This window comes from Oncorhynchus mykiss, chromosome 7 (assembly GCF_013265735.2).
Source record: "Oncorhynchus mykiss isolate Arlee chromosome 7, USDA_OmykA_1.1, whole genome shotgun sequence".
In the NCBI taxonomy this organism is placed as follows: Eukaryota; Metazoa; Chordata; class Actinopteri; order Salmoniformes; family Salmonidae; genus Oncorhynchus; species Oncorhynchus mykiss.
In genome coordinates, this window is record NC_048571.1 from 70,920,261 (window position 1) to 70,943,127 (window position 22,867).

The window sequence follows — 22,867 nt, forward strand, 5'->3', positions numbered from 1 at the left end:
CATCTTTAGAGGGATTTACTCTGCTGTTTATTATCTATGCATAGTCACTTTACTTTTTTTAGTAAGCATTTCACGGTAAGGTCTACAACACCTGTTGTATTCGGCGCATGTGACAAATACAATTTAAATTGATCTTTGAGGTTTCATCACATGATCATCAGGGTATGTTATAGTAATATTTGAAACCCAAATAATTCTGCCATTCCTCTTTGAATTCTAAGGGTCAGACTAACAACATCATCGTTACCTGAATATGACCCGAGTAGCCCACCCGAACATGGCCCGGGATAATTTGGAACTCCGCGGGAGGGGCACTTCACTTCCCGTAATTACGAGTGGATACCGACCGTCATCAGACGAGAGGAACAGATCCGAATTGAATTTCAACGATTAATACCATAACGGAGGAGGTGAGAGTAACATTTAATTTGACAATGATCATGTACACGTTGTAGATGTACCATACGAACTTACTTTATGAACGTTGTTTTATTGATACTTTGCGTGGGAGATATGGAGATTTAGGCTACTTTAGAAAGTTGTGATAATGATACCGTAAGAGTAAAACAAAGGCTCATCTCTCTTGACTGACAATCACATTAGTCTTTAATAGTAAAACAAAGGCTCTATGGTGTTTACTCCAAACACTGTTGAGTTCCGTTTTGTACAACTGAAGTTGTTCATGCATCGCGGTACTTCCGTCTTGTGCGTGTGATACAAATCGTGATAGCCACACACAGAGACCCTCGTTTTAGATTCGGTTTGAAAGTACTTTACTGTCGATTCTTTGTCTCAAATTTCTACACACAAAATGAAAAAATCGGCGGACAACAAGTTCAAATGGAATTATATTCAACATTCGCGAAAGAGACAGGGGACATATGTGTGTGTTTTGTCCACAGAATACACAGTGTGAGTTGTAATACCCATAAAACCTAGCGGTTAAACAAGGAAATTTTTTTCACCATTCATTTTCCCCATAGGGGATTTTAGAAACACTTAAAATAAGGACTGTGTTTCGTGTAGGCTTACCCTGGCATGACGTTTTCATAACCGTTTAAATCTCTCTAGGAAGAGGTGACTCCACTGTGGGGCTTTATAGAAATGAATGTGACTATGTTGTCTTAAGGGACAGCATAGGAATATATTTTTACCCAACCATCCCTGAACGCTTGAAAATAAGAAAGTGAACCCCCCCCGCCATACCCCAAATTATAATAAAAACATAAAGTGGATAGCAGAGAACATGCCTACGTTTACCCTCACTCCTAGGACAGAACAGAGCCTTAGATATGAAGCTTCAGAAAATGTACTTTGTTTTGTAAGCATTACATTACAAAGTAGCCAGACGGTTGTGGATTTGCAGACCACTGAGGACAAGGGTAGAGTTGAAAATAACTACGTTATAATAAATGCACTGCATGAATCTATCATCTTATTTGCGGTCTGAGTAAAAAATGCCTTTTATAAACACACCTCATGACTGGAGACAAGCAGACGTTTTTTAAATACCACAACAGAGCATGACAACGAATGAGCAGATGCTGCAGCACCGGAGACATTTTGATTTCTATACAGGCTGTTGTTAAAAAGGAGGATAGTCTAAGTTTGGGACTGTGCTAAAGTTGTCTAGCAATTGTAAACATTTAGAGCAGCAAAATCAGTTACAACTGAAGTATCTGATCATAAATTAATTTGGGAAAAAGCCATACATATTTTTACAAAGCAGCTGCATATCATACACTGAGTATAGCAAATATATAAAAGCATACCAGTTCCATTTAAGGACCAAATAATTGACGGCTGTGCCAGACCGGTTGCAAAATAGTTGGGAAGAGATATTTGATGTGCTGATTCAAAGGGTTTATGAACTGATACACAAAACGACGCTGGATTTAAACACTTTTTTCAATTTAAATTATACAGAATTCTTGCAACCATAATAATCTTATATATATGCTGGATACAACCATCCCAGCTCTGCAGCTTTAGCTGCGAAGAGACAGAATCATTTGATCACTTGTTTTGGTACTGCCCATATGTAGCTTGTTTTTGGTAGCAGATTCAGGAACGGTTGAAAAATCACAACATTAATTTAAAGCTGTCTTTGCAAATTGCTCTGCTGGGTGTCTTGAAAAGCCATGGTCAGTCGATCAATAATATAATAGTACTTTTAGTAAAGGTGTTCATCTTTAATTTGGAATCTGTGGAACTATGCGTATAGACAGGTTCAGAACTTTTGTGAAACATCACAGCAGAGTTGAAAAATATATGGCAAGTAGAAGTCAAGACTGGATGGTTTTTAGAGATAAATAGGCGGGCTTAAGGGTAGCTGAAGGGTGGGATTAGAAAAGAAAAAAAGACAACAAAATAGATAACTAATGGAAAGTCTACCATTTACCATGTCTGTAAAATGTATGTATAAGCTGGAAGTAGAAGCCTAAGTATTGTTGCCCACTAGGTTTACTCCAATTAGGGGAGGTAGAGTTAGGGGAAAATAATAAAGATATATATATATATATATATATATATATATATATGCAAAAAATATATACAGTGCATTCGGAAAGTATTCAGACCCCTTGACTTTTTCCACATTTTGCTACGTTACAACCTTATTCTAAAATTGAGGAAAACAGTTTTTCCCTCATCACTCTTCACACAATACCCCATAATGACAAAGCAAAAACAGGTTTTTGACATTTTTGCTAATTTATAAATAAAAAAAAACCTGAAATATTACATTTACATAAGTATTCAGACACTTTATTGAGTACTGTGTTGAAGCACCTTTAGCAGCGTTTACAGCCTTGAGACTTCTTAGGTATGATGCAACAAGCTTGGCACACATGTATTTGGGGAGTTTCTCACATTCTTCCCAGCAGATTCTCTCAAGCTCTGTCAGGTTGGATGGGGAGTGTTGCTGCACATCTATTTTCAGGTCTCTCCAGAGATGTTAGATCGGGTTCAAGTCCAGGCTCTGGCTGGGCCACTCAAGGATATTCAGACACTTGAATGTCCTGAGCGCGCTGGAGCAGGTTTTCATCAAGGATCTCTCTGTACTTTGCTCCGTTCATCTTTGCCTCGATCTTGACTCGTCTCCCAGTCCCTGCCACTGAAAAACACCACCATACATCACCGTAGGGATGGTGCCAGGTTTCCTCCAGACTTGATGCTTGGCATACAGGCCAAATAGTTAAATCTTGGTTTCATCAGACCAGAGAATCTTGTTTCTCATGGCCTGAGAGTCTGTCATGTGCCTTTTATTGAGGAGTGGTTTCCGTCTGGTCACTCTACCATAAAGGCCTGATTGGTGGAGTGCTGCAGAGATGGTTGTCCTTCTGTAAGGTTCTCCCATGTCCACAGAGGAACTCTGTAGCTCTGTGAGAGTGACCATCAGGTTCGTGGTCACCTCCCTGACCAAGGCCTTTCTCCCCCAATTGCTCAGTTTGGCCGGGCAGGGAACACATTAGGAGCGATCTGTATTCCTCTATTCCTCCATACAGGTTCTTTCCAGATCCTTGATGTCCTTCGTCTGCGCTTATGGGCCCCCCTCTTTAATTGAAATCACAGGTTTGAAATGGGAATAAAGTCAGGAGCCTGAGATGGAAATGGCAAAATGTTGATTTTGTGGTGAATTAACAATTGGTTTGTGAATGGTGCCAATAATTGTATAGGTGTGTTGTACATGAATAATTGTACATGAGTGGACTGGAGAAGATCTACTTGAAGTGCCTAGGGAGTAGGTGTCCATTTGGAATAAAGCAATATTTATGGTTATAATCCACCCCTTCCTCCCTGCCCTAACTTTTACAAAGTTTAAATACATTTTTTTGTGCAATAATACACAGAGTTATATAGGCATAAGATTAGAAGCCTTAAGAAATCCCCTATACTAATTTCTGGTGGGAAAAAATGCCATTTAGTTTTCCCCTCCATCATTCCTACTCTACAGCAGGGGTTACCAAACTTTTTCACTCAGGACCCTCTTCCAGCATTGGGGAACATTCTGCTGTTCACACCCCTCTTGTTGGCGGAGAGAAAATGTTGCAGGTTTAAAGCTTATTTCTGGCAATTCTACACATTTTGTCAGGGGGTGCAGAGACAATTTGGCAGTTTTTAAGTACATTTTCTTGCAATTCTATACATTTTGCAATTTCTAATGTCTATTCATGTGATATTTGAGTGACTCAAACATTAGAGCAAACTGTATAGGCTAACAAAACCTAGCTAAAAACATTAGCTGATATGAGATAGTTGACTTGGGCATTTATGACAAGATATAAATAGCTCTCTAAGAGGAAAACTTGATGCACTACCCAAATAGCACCTTATGCATTCTATTATTACAACTTTCAAGAGTAAGTTGAAAGCTGGACTGAGTTCTTAAAAAATATTAATTCATATATATATTCAGTACCAGTCAGTTTGGACACACCTACTCATTCCAGGGTTTGTCTTTATTTTTACTATTTTCTACATTGTAGAATAATAGTGAAGACATCAACATTATGAAATAACACATATGGAATCATGTAGTAACCAATAAATTGTTTAACAAATCAAAATATATTTGAGATTCTTCAAAGTAGTCACCCTTTGCTTTGATGCCAGCTTTGCACCCTCGCGTTAATCACACTGTATTGTTGATCTACCAGTGGAACACGTGAGAATATTTACCATCCATTTTTACTGTGTTAAAATTGAATTAGAATTGACTTAGGCAATAGTCATCACACCGTATTAATGATGTACTTACCTGCCATTTTGTTTGTGGAAAACTTTTGTTATATGCACTCAAAGTTCACTGTAATATAGAATAACCAATTATTTTACCCCACCTTTTAAGTTGGCATAATATGGGCATCTTTTCATGGTATGATATTTGAAAGGCGCAAAAATGAATGAATCAATTTGGTTTCATTTTTATTGTGAATTTTGTGGTTCAATTTAGCGCCATCAGTTATGCTATCTATCACTCATATCCATCAGAGACATGTGGTGACCAGCTGGAGGCTACATAATAGGGGACATCTGTAGACAGTAGGGCATAGGACACTTTACACTAACTGTGTGTGTGTGTGTGTGTGTGTGGGTAGGTAACCATGGCAACGAGGGGTCATTCCTCATGTTCCTCGATGAGTAACCACACCAAGGAGAGAGTGAACATGGCTATGGTGACCCTGGAGAACTTCTACTGTAACCTGATAGACCAGCATGAGGAGAGAGAGATGAGGTGGGTGTTCTGTACCATGCTCACACAAACTGGAACTGAAAAGCAAAGATGATTCCTGAAAACATGTCAGAAGCTAAGAAGGCAGCACAGTGGCTTGCCACAAACGAGGAGAAGAGAGTAGAGGTGTGACACATCACGTGATCTCTCTCTGCTTAGAGCCCCAGTGTGTGTGTGTGTGTGTGTGTGTGAGAGAGTGTTGGTGGACTGTAACTTTATCACACCATTTCTTGATGGAAACCCCTTATTAGGAAGAGAGTATGTGTGTGGTTGAGAAAAAGAAAGAGGAAGGAAGAGAGAGACAGTGTTTTATACAGTTAGCTCAGGGGCTAGAAGCCGTTACAGACGTCTGAAAAGGAAGTTATTCCCAAAGCAAACTCCCAGTTACAGCCAATGTTCCCTCAAAAAAAATTAGGCACTGAGCGAATTTAAGGTCTGCTGAGCGCAAACTTGAATGTTGTGAAAATTCTGTGCAACTTCTGGCGCGCGTTTGCTGTGAACACTGAAGCTGTACCCGTTTGGTCAAGTTGGCTACTGTGGGTATTTGATCATAATGTAGACCTACCAGAGTGGCCTACCATCAAAAACGATGGAGAAAATGCATCCCATAGCATTTTTAACATGGAAATAGCTGTTGAATTTTACAGCCTACAGTTGCAGCCATTATGTGGTGTTCAATGTAGGCCTACATTCCATGAGACTTTTGAAAAAACATCATGGCTTGACATTAACCTGTTTATTCCAGTTGTCTTTCAGACAAGGTGACTGAAAATGTTGTTGTGTTGTTTGATGCAAGAAACCACAAAATAGAATGCATCATTATTCCCATACCATTATTACAGAGAATCAGACAAATAATGATCCCCTCTGCCTATTGGCTACATAGCGTATTCAAGCCTGTCTCAAATACAACACTGTTCTTTACCTGACTCGCTTTTCAAAGATGGCTGGAAATGCACATGTTTTGTGATCTTGTAGGGAGCAACCACTCCCCCATTGCTGACTACAAATGATCTATAACTATGTTAATAAGTTCCTAACTAGTGAAGGTCAAATGTACACACCTGGCTACGTGTAGCTCTAGCTTTGATCTAAAAACATGCGGATCAACTCACGACTTCTCATGCTGTAAACACAGTCCAGTTCAAAGTGAATGGCACAGATCCATAAATGGCAATGGTCTATGTGCATATAGGCCATCTGCGGTATGGCTTACCGGTCTGTGAAGAGTACAGGCCTCAGTTTTGCCTGTCAATGCAATAGAATCCTACTCTGTTCTGCTTACAGCAAAAACTCTTGCATAGTTAGTTTTGCATGCTAAGTCTTACATAGTTTATTTTGTTTCGGGTTTGTTGCATTGAAAGTGGCTTTTATTATTTATTAATTCCCACAGTAAAGGGAAACGTTGATAGTGTTAACTAACGGGGAAAACTCTAGAAAGTTGAGTGCAGTTCAATCACGTGCTTCTCTACGCGGGCTGCTATTTCTTCTGCGGGGCAGTCCTGGGGGAGCTATGCGCTTGCATGCAGCTTGGAGGGAACATTGGTCACAGCTCAACCTACCCACCAATGTTTATGGTTTGTTTCTCTTTGAGAATGTATGAATGGGCCATTCCAATTCTGTTACCGTTCCTCCATAACTGTCCTGTACAAATGAAACAGCAGGTAGTGTAGTGATCAGTAGGTTGGGAGGTGTCTTCCTGAATCAGCATATTTGACCATAACCTTTGCCTCTTGACCCTCAACCCCTATTTCGTTGCCAGGCAACAGAAGCTGGAGATGGTGATGGAGGAGGAGGGGCTGCCTGATGAAGAGGTGAGTATAGTTCTAGCAGTGGCACGTGCTCACACACACACACACACACACACACACACACACACACACACACACACACACACACACACACACACACACACACACACACACACTTACACACAACCTGTGTTGCAGAAGCGTATTCGGCGCTCCCAGCACGCACGTAAGGAGACAGAGTTCCTGAGGCTGAAGAGAACCAGGCTGGGATTGGATGACTTTGAGTCCCTCAAGGTGATTGGTCGAGGAGCTTTTGGAGAGGTAAGCATACATGGAGCTATTAGAATTCTGAACACGTCTGAACACAAAAACCGCACAACTGCCTAATCCACTGTTTCAGAAAATGTATTGATGACTGCAGTGTAAATGCCCTTGCATTGGCTATGACCTCGTGAACTTCTTGCTGCCATGTTGGCTCAACTTTGACCTTTGTCCCCTGACTTCCAGGTGCGTCTGGTCCAGAAGAAGGACACAGGCCACATCTACGCCATGAAGATCCTGCGCAAGGCCGACATGCTGGAGAAGGAACAGGTGTGTGTCTCTCCCCCTCTCGGTCTCATTTTGTCTCTCCCTCTGTCTCCCCCTTCTGTCTCTGTCTCTCCCTTTTGTCTCTCTCTGTCTCTCTCTCTCCGTCTTGCTCTCTCTCCGTCTTGCTCTCTGTCTCTCAATACAATTTGCTTTATTGGCATGACGTAACAATGTACATATTGCCAAACTTACTTTGGAGATTTACAATATTGTCAACGAGACAAGAGTAATAACAATAATCAAGGGTCAGAATAACCAACACATTGAACAATAACAATAAGCATAAAGGACATGTGCAGGTTGATTGGTCTGCTAGACACTGTTCCTCATCTTATGGCAGGCAGCAATGTAGTGCGCTGCCAACCCACAGCTCTCTGTGTCCTCCCCCGACAGGATGGGTAGCCTATTCTCATCAGAGATGTCTTTGAAACCTTGAATAAGGGTTTCCAATTTGGGGAAATTACACTCTCTAATTGTTTTATATATTTTTTAAATGTTGTCAGGAAATGCAGCTCTGTCTCAGGTTCTGCTGTGGTTGCACAGCCTTTCCTCTACAGGGAGCCTGGTTTTCCTGTGTCTACCCTTCTCAATGGCAAGGCTGTGCTCACTGAGCCTGTACTTTGTCAAGGTTTTGATCAGTAACCATGGGTAAATAGTTAGCCACCGTGTTCTGTCAATTTAGTGCCAGATAGCACTGCATTTTGCTTTGTGCTTGTGTTTCCCAATAATCAGTGTAGTTTTATTTTGACTGTATTGTAATTTGGTTTATTCTGATTGACTGGATGTTCTGGTCCTGGGACTTCAGTGTGTTGGTAGAACAGGTTTGTGAACAGCCGCAGGACCAGCTGGATGAGGGGGCTATTTTCTTTGCTCAGCTCTTGGCATTGCAGGGCTTGGTAATGATATGAGAGAGGGTCACTGTATTTTAGATTTTTCTAAAACTTATTTGCTCTCTTTTTAGTTGTTATTATTAGTGAGTGTTGGCCTAATTCTGGCCTGCATGCAATTGTTTGTAGTTTTCCCCTGGACATGTAGGAGAATCTTACAGAACACTGCATGCAGGATTTTAATGGGGTGTTTGTCCCATTGGGGGAAATCTTGTTTTGCAAGTGGACCCCACACCTCGCTGTCATAAATTGGTTCAATGACACATTCAATTAGTTGTAGCCAAATATTAATAGGTATTTCAATTAGAATTTGCTTCTTTTTTATTTTTTACAAACTTTTTACCCCTTTTTCTCCCCAATTTCGTGGTATCCAATTGGTAGTTACAGTCGTGTCTCATCTCTGCAACTCCCGTACAGACTCGGGAGAGGCGAAGGTCGAGAGCCGTGCGTCCTCTGAAGCACGACCCAACCGAGCCGCACTGCTTCTTGCCACAATGCCCACTTAACCCAGAAACCAGCTGCACCAATGTGTCGGAGGACACTGTACACCTGGCGACCGTGTCAGCTTGCACTGCGCCCGGCCCACCACAAGAGTCGCCAGTGCGCCGTGGGACAAGAACACCCCCCCCATTTGTATCCCCCTAACCCGGACGATGCTGGGCCAATTGTGCTCCGCCCCATGGGTCTCCTGGTTGGGGCTGGCTACAACAGAGCCTGGACTCAAACCCAGAATCTCACACTTAAACCACTGCGCCACTCGGGAAGCCTGACTTAGCTTTTTAATGGCGTAGAATGCCCTGCGTGCTTTCTCTCTCAATTCATTCACTGCCTCATTAAGGTGTCCAATTTAGCTTATTTTTAAACATAAGTAATTGCAGTGTGTGCAGTACTCTATATATTTTGTACCAATTGAGAACTAATTCCCTGAGATCTGGATCTTCTCTGGAAAATCATTATTTTTGTATTTTTGGGGTTTACTGCCAGTACTGCTCTCACAGGTCTAGGCTCTGCTGTAGGCCATGTGCTGTGGGTGACAGCAGGCACAGGTCATCTGCGACGAGTAGGCATTTAACCTCTGAATTGTGGAGACTAACACCAGAACACACGTGGATTTTCTAGAATAGTGGCCAATTCGTTGATGTAAATATTAGAGAGTGCAGGGCTCAGATTGCAACCCTGGCGAAGGCCCCGCCCCTGGTTAAAGAATTCTGTTGTTTTCTTGCCCATTTTAATGCTGCATGTATTGACAGTATACATTGATTTAATTATGTCATATATTTTACCCCCTACACCATTTTCAATACTTTTGTAGAACAGTCCTGTATGCCAAATAGAGTCAAATGCTTTTTGGAAGTCGATAAAGCAAGCGTATATTTCGGTATTATTTTGGTGGACATGTTTATCTATCAGGGTGTCTAGGGTGTAAATATCATCATGCAATGTTTTGGTATAAATTCAATTTGGCTTTTACTCAAGACATTGTGCTTATTAAGGAAGTTTAGAACTCTTACATTTATAATACTACAGAAAACCTTCCCCAGGTTGCTGTTCACACAAATGCCTCTGGAATTGTTAGGGTCAAATTTGTCTCCGTTCTTGAAGATTGGGGTTATGAGTCCTTGATTCCAGATGTCAGGAAAATAACCTACACTCAGTATCAAATGAAACAGTTTCAATATAGCCAATTGAAATGTTGCACTAGTTAATTTGAGCATCTCGTTTAGGATGCCATCAGGTCCTCATGGTTTTTTAAATGTGAGGGCCTGAAGTTTCTTATTGAGCATCTGGTCAGTAATTCAACTTCTCATGAATTTGCCGTTGTTCTGCGTTTGTGTCTTTTTTGAACAGTGTTGTAGTGTTTTAAAATGGGTTGTCCATTTTGTATCTCTAATTCCTCTAGTTTCGATTCTTATTTAGGTTTTTCCAATTTTGCCAGAAGTTGATGTGTTTATGGACTCCTCCATTAGTGTCAGCTGTTTGCTGTTGTACTGTGCTTTTTTGGTTACGAGTGTACGTTTATAGAGTTTTAAAGTCTCACAGTAATGAAGGTGTAATTCATCATTATTTGGGTTCTGTGCTTTTGGTTGGATAGTGTTCTAAGTTTTTTCCTTATAATTTTACAATCTGCATCAAACCAGTTGTCATCTGTGTCTTTTTTTTCTTTCTTTTTTAAAAATCAATTTCAGTTGTGCTTCTTTTGCAGTTTTCCTGAATATATCATTTAAAAAAAAGTTTTACTCTGAGTTGGTGTGGTATCCAGAAAGTTATCTAAGTGTTTGGATTTGTTGGTTACTGGTTGCTTTCTGGTATTCGTCTGGGCTGTGAATGTGTGGTTTTGTGGAACATCGTAATTTGGCTGTGATCAGACAGAGGTGTTAGTGGCTTGACAGTGAATGAGCTGAGAGAGAAAGGGTCAATGTCTGTGATCATATAGTCTACTGTACTGTGGCCAAGAGGTGAGCAGTAGGTGAATCTCCCCAAAGAGTCCCCCCATACCATTGACAAAGTACAGACCCAGGCTTCTACAGAGCTTCAACAGATACCTTCTGTTTTTGTTGATGGTGCTGTCACTGTTGTTTCTATGGGGAGATGAAGACAGTTAGAAACAGTATGGCCTGTAATAAAGCTGTCCCCCCTTGTGGTCGTTAGATCAGGTAGGGGTCCTGTGTGCACATTTGTATCCCCACAGATGAGCACATTTCCCTGAGCCTGGAAATGGCACGTCTGTTCCTCAAGGGTGGGGAATATCTCATGTTTTTCAGTTTTAACCGAATGTGATATTTACAAATTTTGAGGGGATCAATTAGATGTTGTAGTTCGGGTTTGTACCAAATGATCAGTCCTCCAGAGTCTCTGCCTCTGTTGACAGAGCTGTGTTTCTGTGACGGCACAATTACCTCTCTGTAGCCTGTGGGACAGTGAGTGACAATGTCAGCCTTACACCATGTCTCCTGCAGAATGATTACCTCTCTGTAGTCTGTGGGGCAGTGAGTGACGATGTCAGCCTTACACCATGTCTCCTGCAGAATGATTACCTCTCTGTAGCCTGTGGGACAGTGAGTGACAATGTCAGCCTTACACCATGTCTCCTGCAGAATGATTACCTCTCTGTAGCCTGTGGGACAGTGAGTGACAATGTCAGCCTTACACCATGTCTCCTGCAGAATGATTACCTCTCTGTAGCCTGTGGGACAGTGAGTGACAATGTCAGCCTTACACCATGTCTCCTGCAGAATGATGACGTCAACATCTTTAAGATTTAACTCCAGTGCTAAACTCTTCAGTCCAAAGGTTGATGAGTTTAGGCTCTGAATGTTCCACATGCTAACTGATAGTGATTTCATGTTGCAAAAATAAAGAATAGCGCAGTCAGAACTACAGTTACTACTAAGTTGTTCCTAGTGAGATAATGGATAACAGAAAACATCTAACTCTTTTTCTTCTTCCGATTCATTGAACAAGTAAACTTTTAGTACTGCGTGTGTGCGTGTGTGCGTGTGTGTGTGTTGCTACTGCCTGAGCAGAGATAGCTGTGTGTGTGTGTTGCTACTGCCTGAGCAGAGAGCGTTGTCTGACTGGCTCGTTGCTACTGCCTGAGCAGAGATAGCGTTGTCTGACTGGCTCGTTGCTACTGCCGGAGCAGAGATAGCGTTGTCTGGCTGGCTGGTTGCTACTGCCTGAGCAGAGATAGCGTTGTCTGACTGGCTCGTTGCTACTGCCGGAGCAGAGATAGCGTTGTCTGGCTGGCTGGTTGCTACTGCCCGAGCAGAGATAGCGTTGTCTGGCTTGCTGGTTGCTACTGCCCGAGCAGAGAGAGCGTTGCCTGGCTGGCTGGTTGCTACTGCCCGAGCAGAGATAGCGTTGCCTGGCTGGCTGGTTGCTACTGCCCGAGCAGAGATAGCGTTGCCTGGCTGGCTGGTTGCTACCGTCCGAGCAGAGATAGCGTTGCCTGGCTGGCTGGTTGCTACTGCCTGAGCAGAGATAGCGTTGTCTGGCTTGCTGGTTGCTACTGCCCGAGCAGAGAGAGCGTTGTCTGGCTGGCTGGTTGCTACTGCCCGAGCAGAGATAGCGTTGCCTGGCTGGCTGGTTGCTACTGCCCGAGCAGAGATAGCGTTGCCTGGCTGGCTGGTTGCTACCGTCCGAGCAGAGATAGCGTTGCCTGGCTGGCTGGTTGCTACTGCCCGAGCAGAGATAGCGTTGCCTGGCTGGCTGGTTGCTACTGCCCGAGCAGAGATGGCGTTGCCTGGCTGGCTGGTTGCTACTGCCCGAGCAGAGATAGCGTTGCCTGGCTGGCTGGTTGCTACTGCCGGAGCAGAGATGATGACTTGGAATGGAAAATAATAAAGTAATGAAATAAAAAAGGAAGTTATACACACAACTGAAATATTGTATTTATTGATGTCTGCTCAATATGGACCTGACAGAGACAATGGAAAATTGTCAATGTTTTGACAGTTGAATGTTCAATATTTTTTCCTTTGGAATTTCCATGAATCAAATCTGAAATAGTTTTAATGTTATTATTTCTTAATTAATTTAATGTTTAAAAATACAGTGCCTTGCGAAAGTATTCGGCCCCCTTGAACTTTGCGACCTTTTGCCACATTTCAGGCTTCAAACATAAAGATAAAAAACTGTATTTTTTTGTGAAGAATCAACAACAAGTGGGACACAATCATGAAGTGGAATGACATTTATTGGATATTTCAAACTTTTTTAAATCAAAAACTGAAAAATTGGGCGTGCAAAATTATTCAGCCCCCTTAAGTTAATACTTTGTAGCGCCACCTTTTGCTGCGATTACAGCTGTAAGTCGCTTGGGGTATGTCTCTATCAGTTTTGCACATCGAGAGACTGACATTTTTTCCCATTCCTCCTTGCAAAACAGCTCGAGCTCAGTGAGGTTGGATGGAGAGCATTTGTGAACAGCAGTTTTCAGTTCTTTCCACAGATTCTCGATTGGATTCAGGTCTGGACTTTGACTTTCTAACACCTGGATATGTTTATTTTTGAACCATTCCATTGTAGATTTTGCTTTATGTTTTGGATCATTGTCTTGTTGGAAGACAAATCTCCGTCCCAGTCTCAGGTCTTTTGCAGACTCCATCAGGTTTTCTTCCAGAATGGTCCTGTATTTGGCTCCATCCATCTTCCCATCAATTTTAACCATCTTCCCTGTCCCTGCTGAAGAAAAGCAGGCCCAAACCATGATGCTGCCACCACCATGTTTGACAGTGGGGATGGTGTGTTCAGCTGTGTTGCTTTTACGCCAAACATAACGTTTTGCATTGTTGCCAAAAAGTTAAATTTTGGTTTCATCTGACCAGAGCACCTTCTTCCACATGTTTGGTGTGTCTCCCAGGTGGCTTGTGGCAAACTTTAAACAACACTTTTTATGGATATCTTTAAGAAATGGCTTTCTTCTTGCCACTCTTCCATAAAGGCCAGATTTGTGCAATATACGACTGATTGTTGTCCTATGGACAGAGTCTCCCACCTCAGCTGTAGATCTCTGCAGTTCATCCAGAGTGATCATGGGCCTCTTGGCTGCATCTCTGATCAGTCTTCTCCTTGTATGAGCTGAAAGTTTAGAGGGACGGCCAGGTCTTGGTAGATTTGCAGTGGTCTGATACTCCTTCCATTTCAATATTATCGCTTGCACAGTGCTCCTTGGGATGTTTAAAGCTTGGGAAATATTTTTGTATCCAAATCCGGCTTTAAACTTCTTCACAACAGTATCTCGGACCTGCCTGGTGTGTTCCTTGTTCTTCATGATGCTCTCTGCGCTTTTAACGGACCTCTGAGACTATCACAGTGCAGGTGCATTTATACGGAGACTTGATTACACACAGGTGGATTGTATTTATCATCATTAGTCATTTAGGTCAACATTGGATCATTCAGAGATCCTCACTGAACTTATGGAGAGAGTTTGCTGCACTGAAAGTAAAGGGGCTGAATAATTTTTCACGCCCAATTTTTCAGTTTTTGATTTGTTAAAAAAGTTTGAAATATCCAATAAATGTTGTTCCACTTCATGATTGTGTCCCACTTGTTGTTGATTCTTCACAAAAAAATACAGTTTTATATCTTTATGTTTGAAGCCTGAAATGTGGCAAAAGGTCGCAAAGTTCAAGGGGGCCGAATACTTTCGCAAGGCACTGTAATCGTAACCAAAACTATTTTTTTAAATAATCGAACCGAAAACGCCCAACCTCAAAAAGCACTATTCGCTCAGTGCTAATGAGTGTAGAGAGAATATGTCTGTTAATTCTGCATGATCTGTGTTGTATTTTTATGTTAGGTGGGCCATATCCGGGCTGAGAGGGACATCCTGGTGCAGGCAGACAGTCTGTGGGTGGTCAAGATGTTCTACAGCTTCCAGGACAAGATTAACCTCTACCTACTCATGGAGTTCCTACCTGGAGGTCAGTGGAGGCTGGTGGGAGGAGCTATAGGAGGATGGGCTCATTGTAATGGCTGGAATGTAATATATGGAAGGTATCACGCATATGAAACCACATGTTTGACTCTGTTCCATGCATTACATTCTAGCCATTACAATGAGCTCATTCTCCTATAGCTCCTTCCACCAGCCTCCACTGCTGGAGATGTGGGTGTTATGTTTGTCCATGTCCATGTGCATGTTTGCAGTCGTGTGTGTGTGTGTGTGTGTGTGTGTGTGTGTGTGTGTGTGTGTGTGTGATGCTGATGGTCTGTGTTGCATCCCCTGCAGGTGACATGATGACATTGCTGATGAAGAAGGATACTCTGTCAGAGGAGGAGACTCAGTTCTATGTGGCTGAGACGGTACTGGCCATAGACTCTATACACCAGATGGGCTTCATACACAGAGACATCAAACCTGACAATGTACTGCTGGACTCTAAGGTACACATACACACTACCTGGTTGAAATTACATAATTACAAACAGGTTTAAATATGGTTGAAATTACATAATTACAAACAGGTTTAAATATGGTTGAAATTACATAATTACAAACAGGTTTAAATATGGTTGAAATTACATAATTACAAACAGGTTTAAATATGGTTGAAATGACATCATTACACACAAGTTTAAATATGGTTGAAATGACATCATTTACACACAAGTTTAAATATGGTTGAAATGACATCATTACACACACACAGACAGGAGAGTGACATCAGCATTATAATGTGGTGATCTGTCTGTCGACCCTGTCTAGATTAATAAATCCACACACAGTTTCACAGTCACCACAGGAAGTGTGATTTCAGAAACACTCTCTGGTGTTGTCGCACAGTATGACTGAAACATCCCCAGGAAGTGTGATTTCAGAAACACTCTCTGGTGTTGTCACACAGTATGACTGAAACATCCCCAGGAAGTGTGATTTCAGAAACACTCTCTGGTGTTGTCACACAGTATGACTGAAACATCCCCAGGAAGTGTGATTTCAGAAACACTCTCTGGTGTTGTCGCACAGTATGACTGAAACATCCCCAGGAAGTGTGATTTCAGAGACACTCTCTGGTGTTGTCACACAGTATTACTGAAACATCCCCAGGAAGTGTGATTTCAGAAACACTCTCTGGTGTTGTCACACAGTATTACTGAAACATCCACAGGAAGTGTGATTTCAGAAACACTCTCTGGTGTTGTCGCACAGTATGACTGAAACATCCCCAGGAAGTGTGATTTCAGAGACACTCTCTGGTGTTGTCGCACAGTATGACTGAAACATCCCCAGGAAGTTGTGTAGTACAGCTAACCGTGTGTGTTTTCCAGGGCCATGTGAAGCTGTCAGACTTTGGCCTGTGTACAGGGTTGAAGAAAGCCCATCGTACAGAGTTCTACAGGAACCTCAACCACAGCATCTCCAATGACTTCAGTGAGTACAACCATAAAGCCATACGTGATTCATTTCAGTTGATAAAACTATACAACTTACAGTATACAATTCCTTCAGAAAGTATTCACACCCCTTGACTTTTCCCAGCCTGAATATAAAATTGATTGAATCTTTTTTTTTCTTTTCGCTGGCCTAAACACACAATACCCCATGATTTTTGAATGACTACCTCATCTCTGTACCCACACATACAATTATCTGTAGGTCCCTCAGTTGAGCAGTGAATTTCAGACACAGATTCAAATAAAGACCAGGGAGGTTTTCCAATGCCTCACAATGAATATTGCAATGTTTCAGGCTGCTTTCCTAACACAAGGCCAAATCTACACTGGAGTTGCTTACCGACAGTGAATGATCCTGAGCGGCTGAGTTACAGTTTTGAAAATGTTTATCTAACAATTCATTTTGAAAAGGATAATGGGGAAAATATTGTACAGGTGTGCAAAGCTCTTAGAGACTTACCCAGAAAGACTCACAGCTGTAATCGCCGTCAAAGTTGATTCTAACATGTATTGACTTAAGTGAATTATACATTTCTGTATTTAATTTTCAATAAATCTACAAACATTTCTAAAAACATTTTGTTCACATTTTCCTTATGGGAAATTGTGTGTAAATGAGTGAGAAAAACCATCTAGAATTCAGGCTGTGACACATCAAAATGTGTAATAAGTCAAGGAGTATGAATCCTTTCTGAAGGCACTTATTTGTCATGATCTGTCGTACATTTTCCACCGATGTGTGTAGTTGTAATTGAGTTGTGCCTGTGACAAATAATGTTTTCTTTACAGCATCTCAGTACATGAACTCCAAGAGGAAAGCAGAGACCTGGAAGAGGAACAGACGCCAGCTGGTGGGTGTCATGGAGCTCTGGCTACCTTCAATTACTACTCAGCTTATCTTAAACCTCCTCATAAACACGACAGGGATGACTGTAGTATACGGTTTCGCAATGACCTCTGTTTTTTAGACGTGTTGGTTGTGTTTATTTACTCATAGGAAAAAGTGTTCTCTCATGTGAAAGAGTATAGCAGCTCCAAAGAAAATACATTTTGTCACACTAGAGAGCCTGTTGGTCGGTAGAGACTGTCTCTGGATGAAGTGAGGAAGGGCAGCGTAGGAGCACAGACACAGTACAGTACACATCTGGTGTGCAGGTGGTTGGAGTCCTGTCCCTGTAAGGAGATATACAGCACACTCACTGTTACGTCAGTTACATTTCCGCAGCAAGTGTATGGCATCGTTAGGGAAACGTCTGAGGTCGATTTGGTCAATTCAGGACTTTTCTGGTAATGCAAATTGAACTTGTGAGCTACAGGTTGTTTTACGGTCTGGGCTATGGAGGTTGTTCTACGGTCTGGGCTATGGAGGTTGTTCTACTGTCTGGGCTATGGAGGTTGTTTTACTGTCTGGGCTATGGAGGTTGTTCTACTGTCTGGGCTATGGAGGTTGTTTTACTGTCTGGGCTATGGAGGTTGTTCTACTGTCTGGGCTATGGAGGTTGTTTTACGGTCTGGGCTATGGAGGTTGTTCTACTGTCTGGGCTATGGAGGTTGTTCTACTGTCTGGGCTATGGAGGTTGTTCTACTGTCTGGGCTATGGAGGTTGTTTTACTGTCTGGGCTATGGAGGTTGTTCTACTGTCTGGGCTATGGAGGTTGTTTTACGGTCTGGGCTATGGAGGTTGTTCTACTGTCTGGGCTATGGAGGTTGTTCTACTGTCTGGGCTATGGAGGTTGTTCTACTGTCTGGGCTATGGAGGTTGTTCTACTGTCTGGGCTATGGAGGTTGTTCTACTGTCTGGGCTATGGAGGTTGTTCTAATGTCTGGGCTATGGAGGTTGTTCTACTGTCTGGGCTATGGAGGTTGTTCTACTGTCTGGGCTATGGAGGTTGTTCTACTGTCTGGGCTATGGAGGTTGTTCTACTGTCTGGGCTATGGAGGTTGTTCTAATGTCTGGGCTATGGAGGTTGTTTTACTGTCTGGGCTATGGAGGTTGTTCTACTGTCTGGGCTATGGAGGTTGTTTTACGGTCTGGGCTATGGAGGTTGTTTTACGGTCTGGGCTATGGAGGTTGTTCTACTGTCTGGGCTATGGAGGTTGTTCTACTGTCTGGGCTATGGAGGTTGTTCTACTGTCTGGGCTATGGAGGTTGTTCTACTGTCTGGGCTATGGAGGTTGTTCTACTGTCTGGGCTATGGAGGTTGTTCTACGGTCTGGGCTATGGAGGTTGTTCTACTGTCTGGGCTATGGAGGTTGTTTTACGGTCTGGGCTATGGAGGTTGTTCTACTGTCTGGGCTATGGAGGTTGTTCTACTGTCTGGGCTATGGAGGTTGTTCTACTGTCTGGGCTATGGAGGTTGTTCTACTGTCTGGGCTATGGAGGTTGTTCTACTGTCTGGGCTATGGAGGTTGTTCTACTGTCTGGGCTATGGAGGTTGTTTTACTGTCTGGGCTATGGAGGTTGTTCTACTGTCTGGGCTATGGAGGTTGTTTTACGGTCTGGGCTATGGAGGTTGTTTTACTGTCTGGGCTATGGAGGTTGTTCTACTGTCTGGGCTATGGAGGTTGTTCTACTGTCTGGGCTATGGAGATAAAGTCCTATTTTGTGACATTTTGATGTTCTGAAGGTTTTTTCCCGACTAAGACCTCCTCTGCAAAAACGTCAACATCTATTACAGATTTCTTGATTTATCTTAGATTAATTCGGACTATTTTGAAGCAGTGTTACTGGCTATGTTGTTGCTATGGTGTCTCAAGAGGGTCATACAGTAATATTGCAGTAAGAACCTAGTCTGCAGGCACCTTAACCCTCTCCTCTCTACTCATCTCCCTCTCTCCTTTCCCCCCTGTCTTCTCCTCTCCCTCTCCCCCCTGTCCTCTCCTCTCCCTCTCTCCTTTCCCCCCTGTCCTCTCCTCTCCCTCTCTCCTTTCCCCCCTGTCCTCTCCTCTCACCATTTCTCAGGCATTCTCCACTGTGGGAACTCCAGACTACATTGCCCCAGAAGTGTTCATGCAGACTGGATACAACAAGCTCTGTGATTGGTGGAGCCTGGGGGTCATCATGTATGAGATGTTGATTGGTAGGAGGGATATCTGTTGATTGGAAACACAGGCCCTAACTTAAGAGTGGCATTAGTAACTGAAACCTTTGTGTAAATCACGCATTGATGTCAGTTTGAAGCAAGTTATGATTGAATTAGGATTGCTGTCTAAATGTCCCTCTCTCTCTCCAGGCTACCCCCCTTTCTGTTCAGAGACGCCCCAGGAAACCTATAAGAAAGTGATGAACTGGAAGGAGACTCTGGTGTTCCCTCCAGAAGTACCTATCTCAGAGAGGGCCAAGGATCTCATCCTCAGGTCAACACCAGTACTACATATCAACATGTTGAAAAATAGAGCGAGATGAATAAACATTCTGTAGCTTACTCATAGCATGTTGCTCTTGAGAAGAATGAACATCAACTAAATGGTTACAATGTAATTTCAAGCTAGTTCTGTATCTATGGCAAGCACACTTCTATATCCCTCTATGGTTGTTCTCAGGATCTAAACACGTCTATTTTACTGCTTAGGTTCTGCTGTGAGGGAGACCATCGGATCGGGGCGACAGGAGTGGAGGAGATCAAGAGAAACCTGTTTTTTGAGGGAGTCGATTATGACCACATCAGGTACACAGGGACTACTTACAAGGAACAGTTTATATCTAAATCAATAAGGTTTTTATACCTCAGTGGTCCAAATGTCCAGGCCTCACTACAGTTTTGCGTTTTGTCACCCATCGCAGGGAGAGACCTGCAGCGATCCCCATTGAGATTAAAAGCATCGACGACACGTCAAACTTCGATGAGTTCCCTGAGTCAGACATCCTTTCACCCACAGGTGAGAGAAAGACAGACAGTTTCAGCAGAACCTATTTTCCTGTGTCTCAGTTGATTATTATTTTGACTCTGTGTGTGTGTGGTTGCACAGTATACCCTGTGACTATCAACTATAAAGCTCTCTCCCTTTCTCCTTATCTATTTCCACTCCCTCCTTCCTCTCCCTCTTCTCTCTCCCAAGCTGCAGCAGCTCCCACCAAGTCCCCAGCAGCAGCAGCTGCAGCGGAGGCTGACTATAAGAATAAGGACTGGGTCTTTATCAACTACACCTACAAGCGCTTTGAGGGTCTGACAGCCAGGGGAGCCATCCCTTCCTACACGAAGGGAAGTAAGAGATGAACTGTGACCCAATAACTTTTGCTGCAATGGCCCCCTGAACCCCTCACCTCCCAGCAACACCCAGATGTCTTCACTTCACTGTTCTATTTCATATTACCACAAATATGAAAAAAGCTAAATATCAGTTTATTTCGCCAGTTCAGTTAAACTGTGTTAATGGGGTAAGTATATTCCCTGCAGGCCTCCTGAACCAGGATTCATTATACCCGGTGAATAAACGGTTGTGACCACTGTTTGACCTTTCTGCGAATGTAAAACTTGATCTTAGAAACTGGGATAGCAGCTTTGATTGAGTAGGACCCAATAAATCCTAACCTTCCCAGGTGGTTGAAATGACTCTAACCTTCCCAGCAGCACTGAACAGCCGTAGAGCCGCCCCCTTTGTGCCCCTCCAGAACCTTCTCCCTATTCCTCTCCTCAACCAGTCAGACTGTTCATAGGAAAACGTCTCTACTGTTCTCTGGGAGCTGGCAGGTTCCCAGCAGTCTGTATCACTTCCCCTGTGATGTCATCAGATCACTGCTTGCCTTCAAGGGAGGAGTTAGACGATTGCTATTTTAGGGTTCTATTTTGGGGATTTTTGTGATGTCACCAGTTAGTGAGTGAGAATTTTCAACAAAGGACAGAACATTCCATCGTGGTCTTGCTACTCCTCTAGAAATATAAGCAAGAACCACTTCTCCTTTACTGCCTTTGTTGTGCCCAGTTATTTTTCTTCTGTAATTTTGTATAATACAGACATTTTCAATAAGGTTGATTCTAAATGCTATTGTATTGAAATAGTATTAGTTTTCAGGGATATAACTAATGCTGGTTGTGTGTGTATGTTGAGCTGTCTGAATCTGCCTTTACCCAAAGAACTACAGGAGCTGTACAGTAGTTTAACATTTGAATCCCCCCTTCTTTAATGTCAAGTTGTTTCATTGCATGGTGGAAAGATCTGGACTTTCGCTCTCACAACTTACTTACTTGATTTTTTTTACAGCCGGACTTTCTAAAGCTGGTATTTAAAGAAAGGATTCTTATTTTAGTCTTCAGTTTTTTTCCAAATAGTATTTTTAACTCACAAAGGTACCACTGTTTTATGAATAACGCTGGTTATTCATGAATTTCGTGTACATTTTAGAACTTCCCTAAATATGGAATTTCAACTTTCGTGTGTGTGTGTGTGTGTGTGTGTGTGTGTGTGTGTGTGTGAACTTGTTCTCACTTTACTGGAGTAACTACAGGAGACTTTACTAGAGTAACTAGTAAATCATCTAATTACTATGCCATCTGGTAGTAGTACAGCTATGGAACACTAACCCTTTGTTCAAAGTCTTAGAATTTTCAAGAGAATACAATGCTGAGTGCTATGTAACTTCTTATGCTTAAAGGTAATTCCCATATAGTTACCCTTTAGTAATACCTTTGTAAAGTGTCCTTTCCAGATGGACGACTGAATGACGTTGAAGTGTAGTTTTCTACTCATTCTAGTTTTCACTCGAGTGCTTTAAGGTGTTTTTATTGCCGGAGAAGTAAGCCCTGAGCAGCTGCTTAGAATGATAGACACACAGGCTGCGTTTACACAGGCAGCCCAATTCTGGTATTTTTTTCACTAATTGGTCTTTTGACCAATTAGATCAGCTCTGATATTGATTTGATGTGAAAATAATCTGATGTGATTGGTCAAAAGACCAATAAGTGGATACCAATTGGGCTGCCTGTGTAAACGCAGCCTTACTACTGTAGTGCTGTTTGAAAAGGTACACGTGACAAACAGGCGGTACAACACTTTCCATTATGTCTGCTGATGTGTTTAACAGATATCCATATGCAAATGACTGCATGTATAAACCGCAATCATTTCTCTCTGCTGGATGACACATACAGTATACTCTGCATAGACGTGAGTGTGTGTCTTATTGAATACTTCTATGAGGTTTTGAATGTTTTCAGCTCAACCACATTTCTTTGCAAAGAAAAAAGCTTTAAATGCTAAAATGATATCATTCAATAAAAGTTTTTTACAACTCTGTGGCATACTGTCTGTGGCTTCATTTGTATGTCTTTGTCAGGACAGCCATCCCTTATATAAGATGTCAACATTAGGTTCTATTAGGCAAAACACACAAAATCATAAAGTTAGTTCAGTCGTCAATATATTTATTCAAATTTCCTCTGCAGCTGTGAAATTCTTGGAACGAATTCTTCAAAGAAAAACTATGTACATAACCTTAAACAATAATACTGAACGGCAACCTTCATATAAACAATTCCCATAGTATAAAATGTCATCAGCCGTAAAAA

General features: G+C 42.2%; 1 protein-coding gene across 3 annotated transcripts; it reads left to right on the forward strand.

Moving 5' to 3' along the window:
• Positions 1-263: 263 nt before the first annotated feature.
• Positions 264-22,597, forward strand: LOC110528386 (serine/threonine-protein kinase 38). Of its 3 annotated transcripts, none has more exons than XM_021610413.2 (14): positions 264-410; positions 5,100-5,236; positions 6,996-7,047; positions 7,183-7,305; positions 7,492-7,575; positions 14,764-14,887; positions 15,196-15,350; positions 16,236-16,338; positions 17,151-17,212; positions 19,324-19,441; positions 19,595-19,718; positions 19,934-20,029; positions 20,146-20,240; positions 20,421-22,597. In XM_021610413.2, exons 2-14 carry the CDS (start codon positions 5,106-5,108, stop codon positions 20,576-20,578), a joined length of 1,425 nt encoding a protein of 474 aa, XP_021466088.2. In that variant the 5' UTR covers positions 264-410; positions 5,100-5,105; the 3' UTR covers positions 20,579-22,597. The 3 variants fall into 3 exon arrangements, with proteins under 3 accessions (XP_021466088.2, XP_021466089.2, XP_036839872.1); XM_021610414.2 differs by having other exon boundaries at positions 20,427-22,597; XM_036983977.1 differs by lacking the exon at positions 5,100-5,236 and having other exon boundaries at positions 322-410.
• The last annotated feature ends 270 nt before the right edge of the window (positions 22,598-22,867 follow it).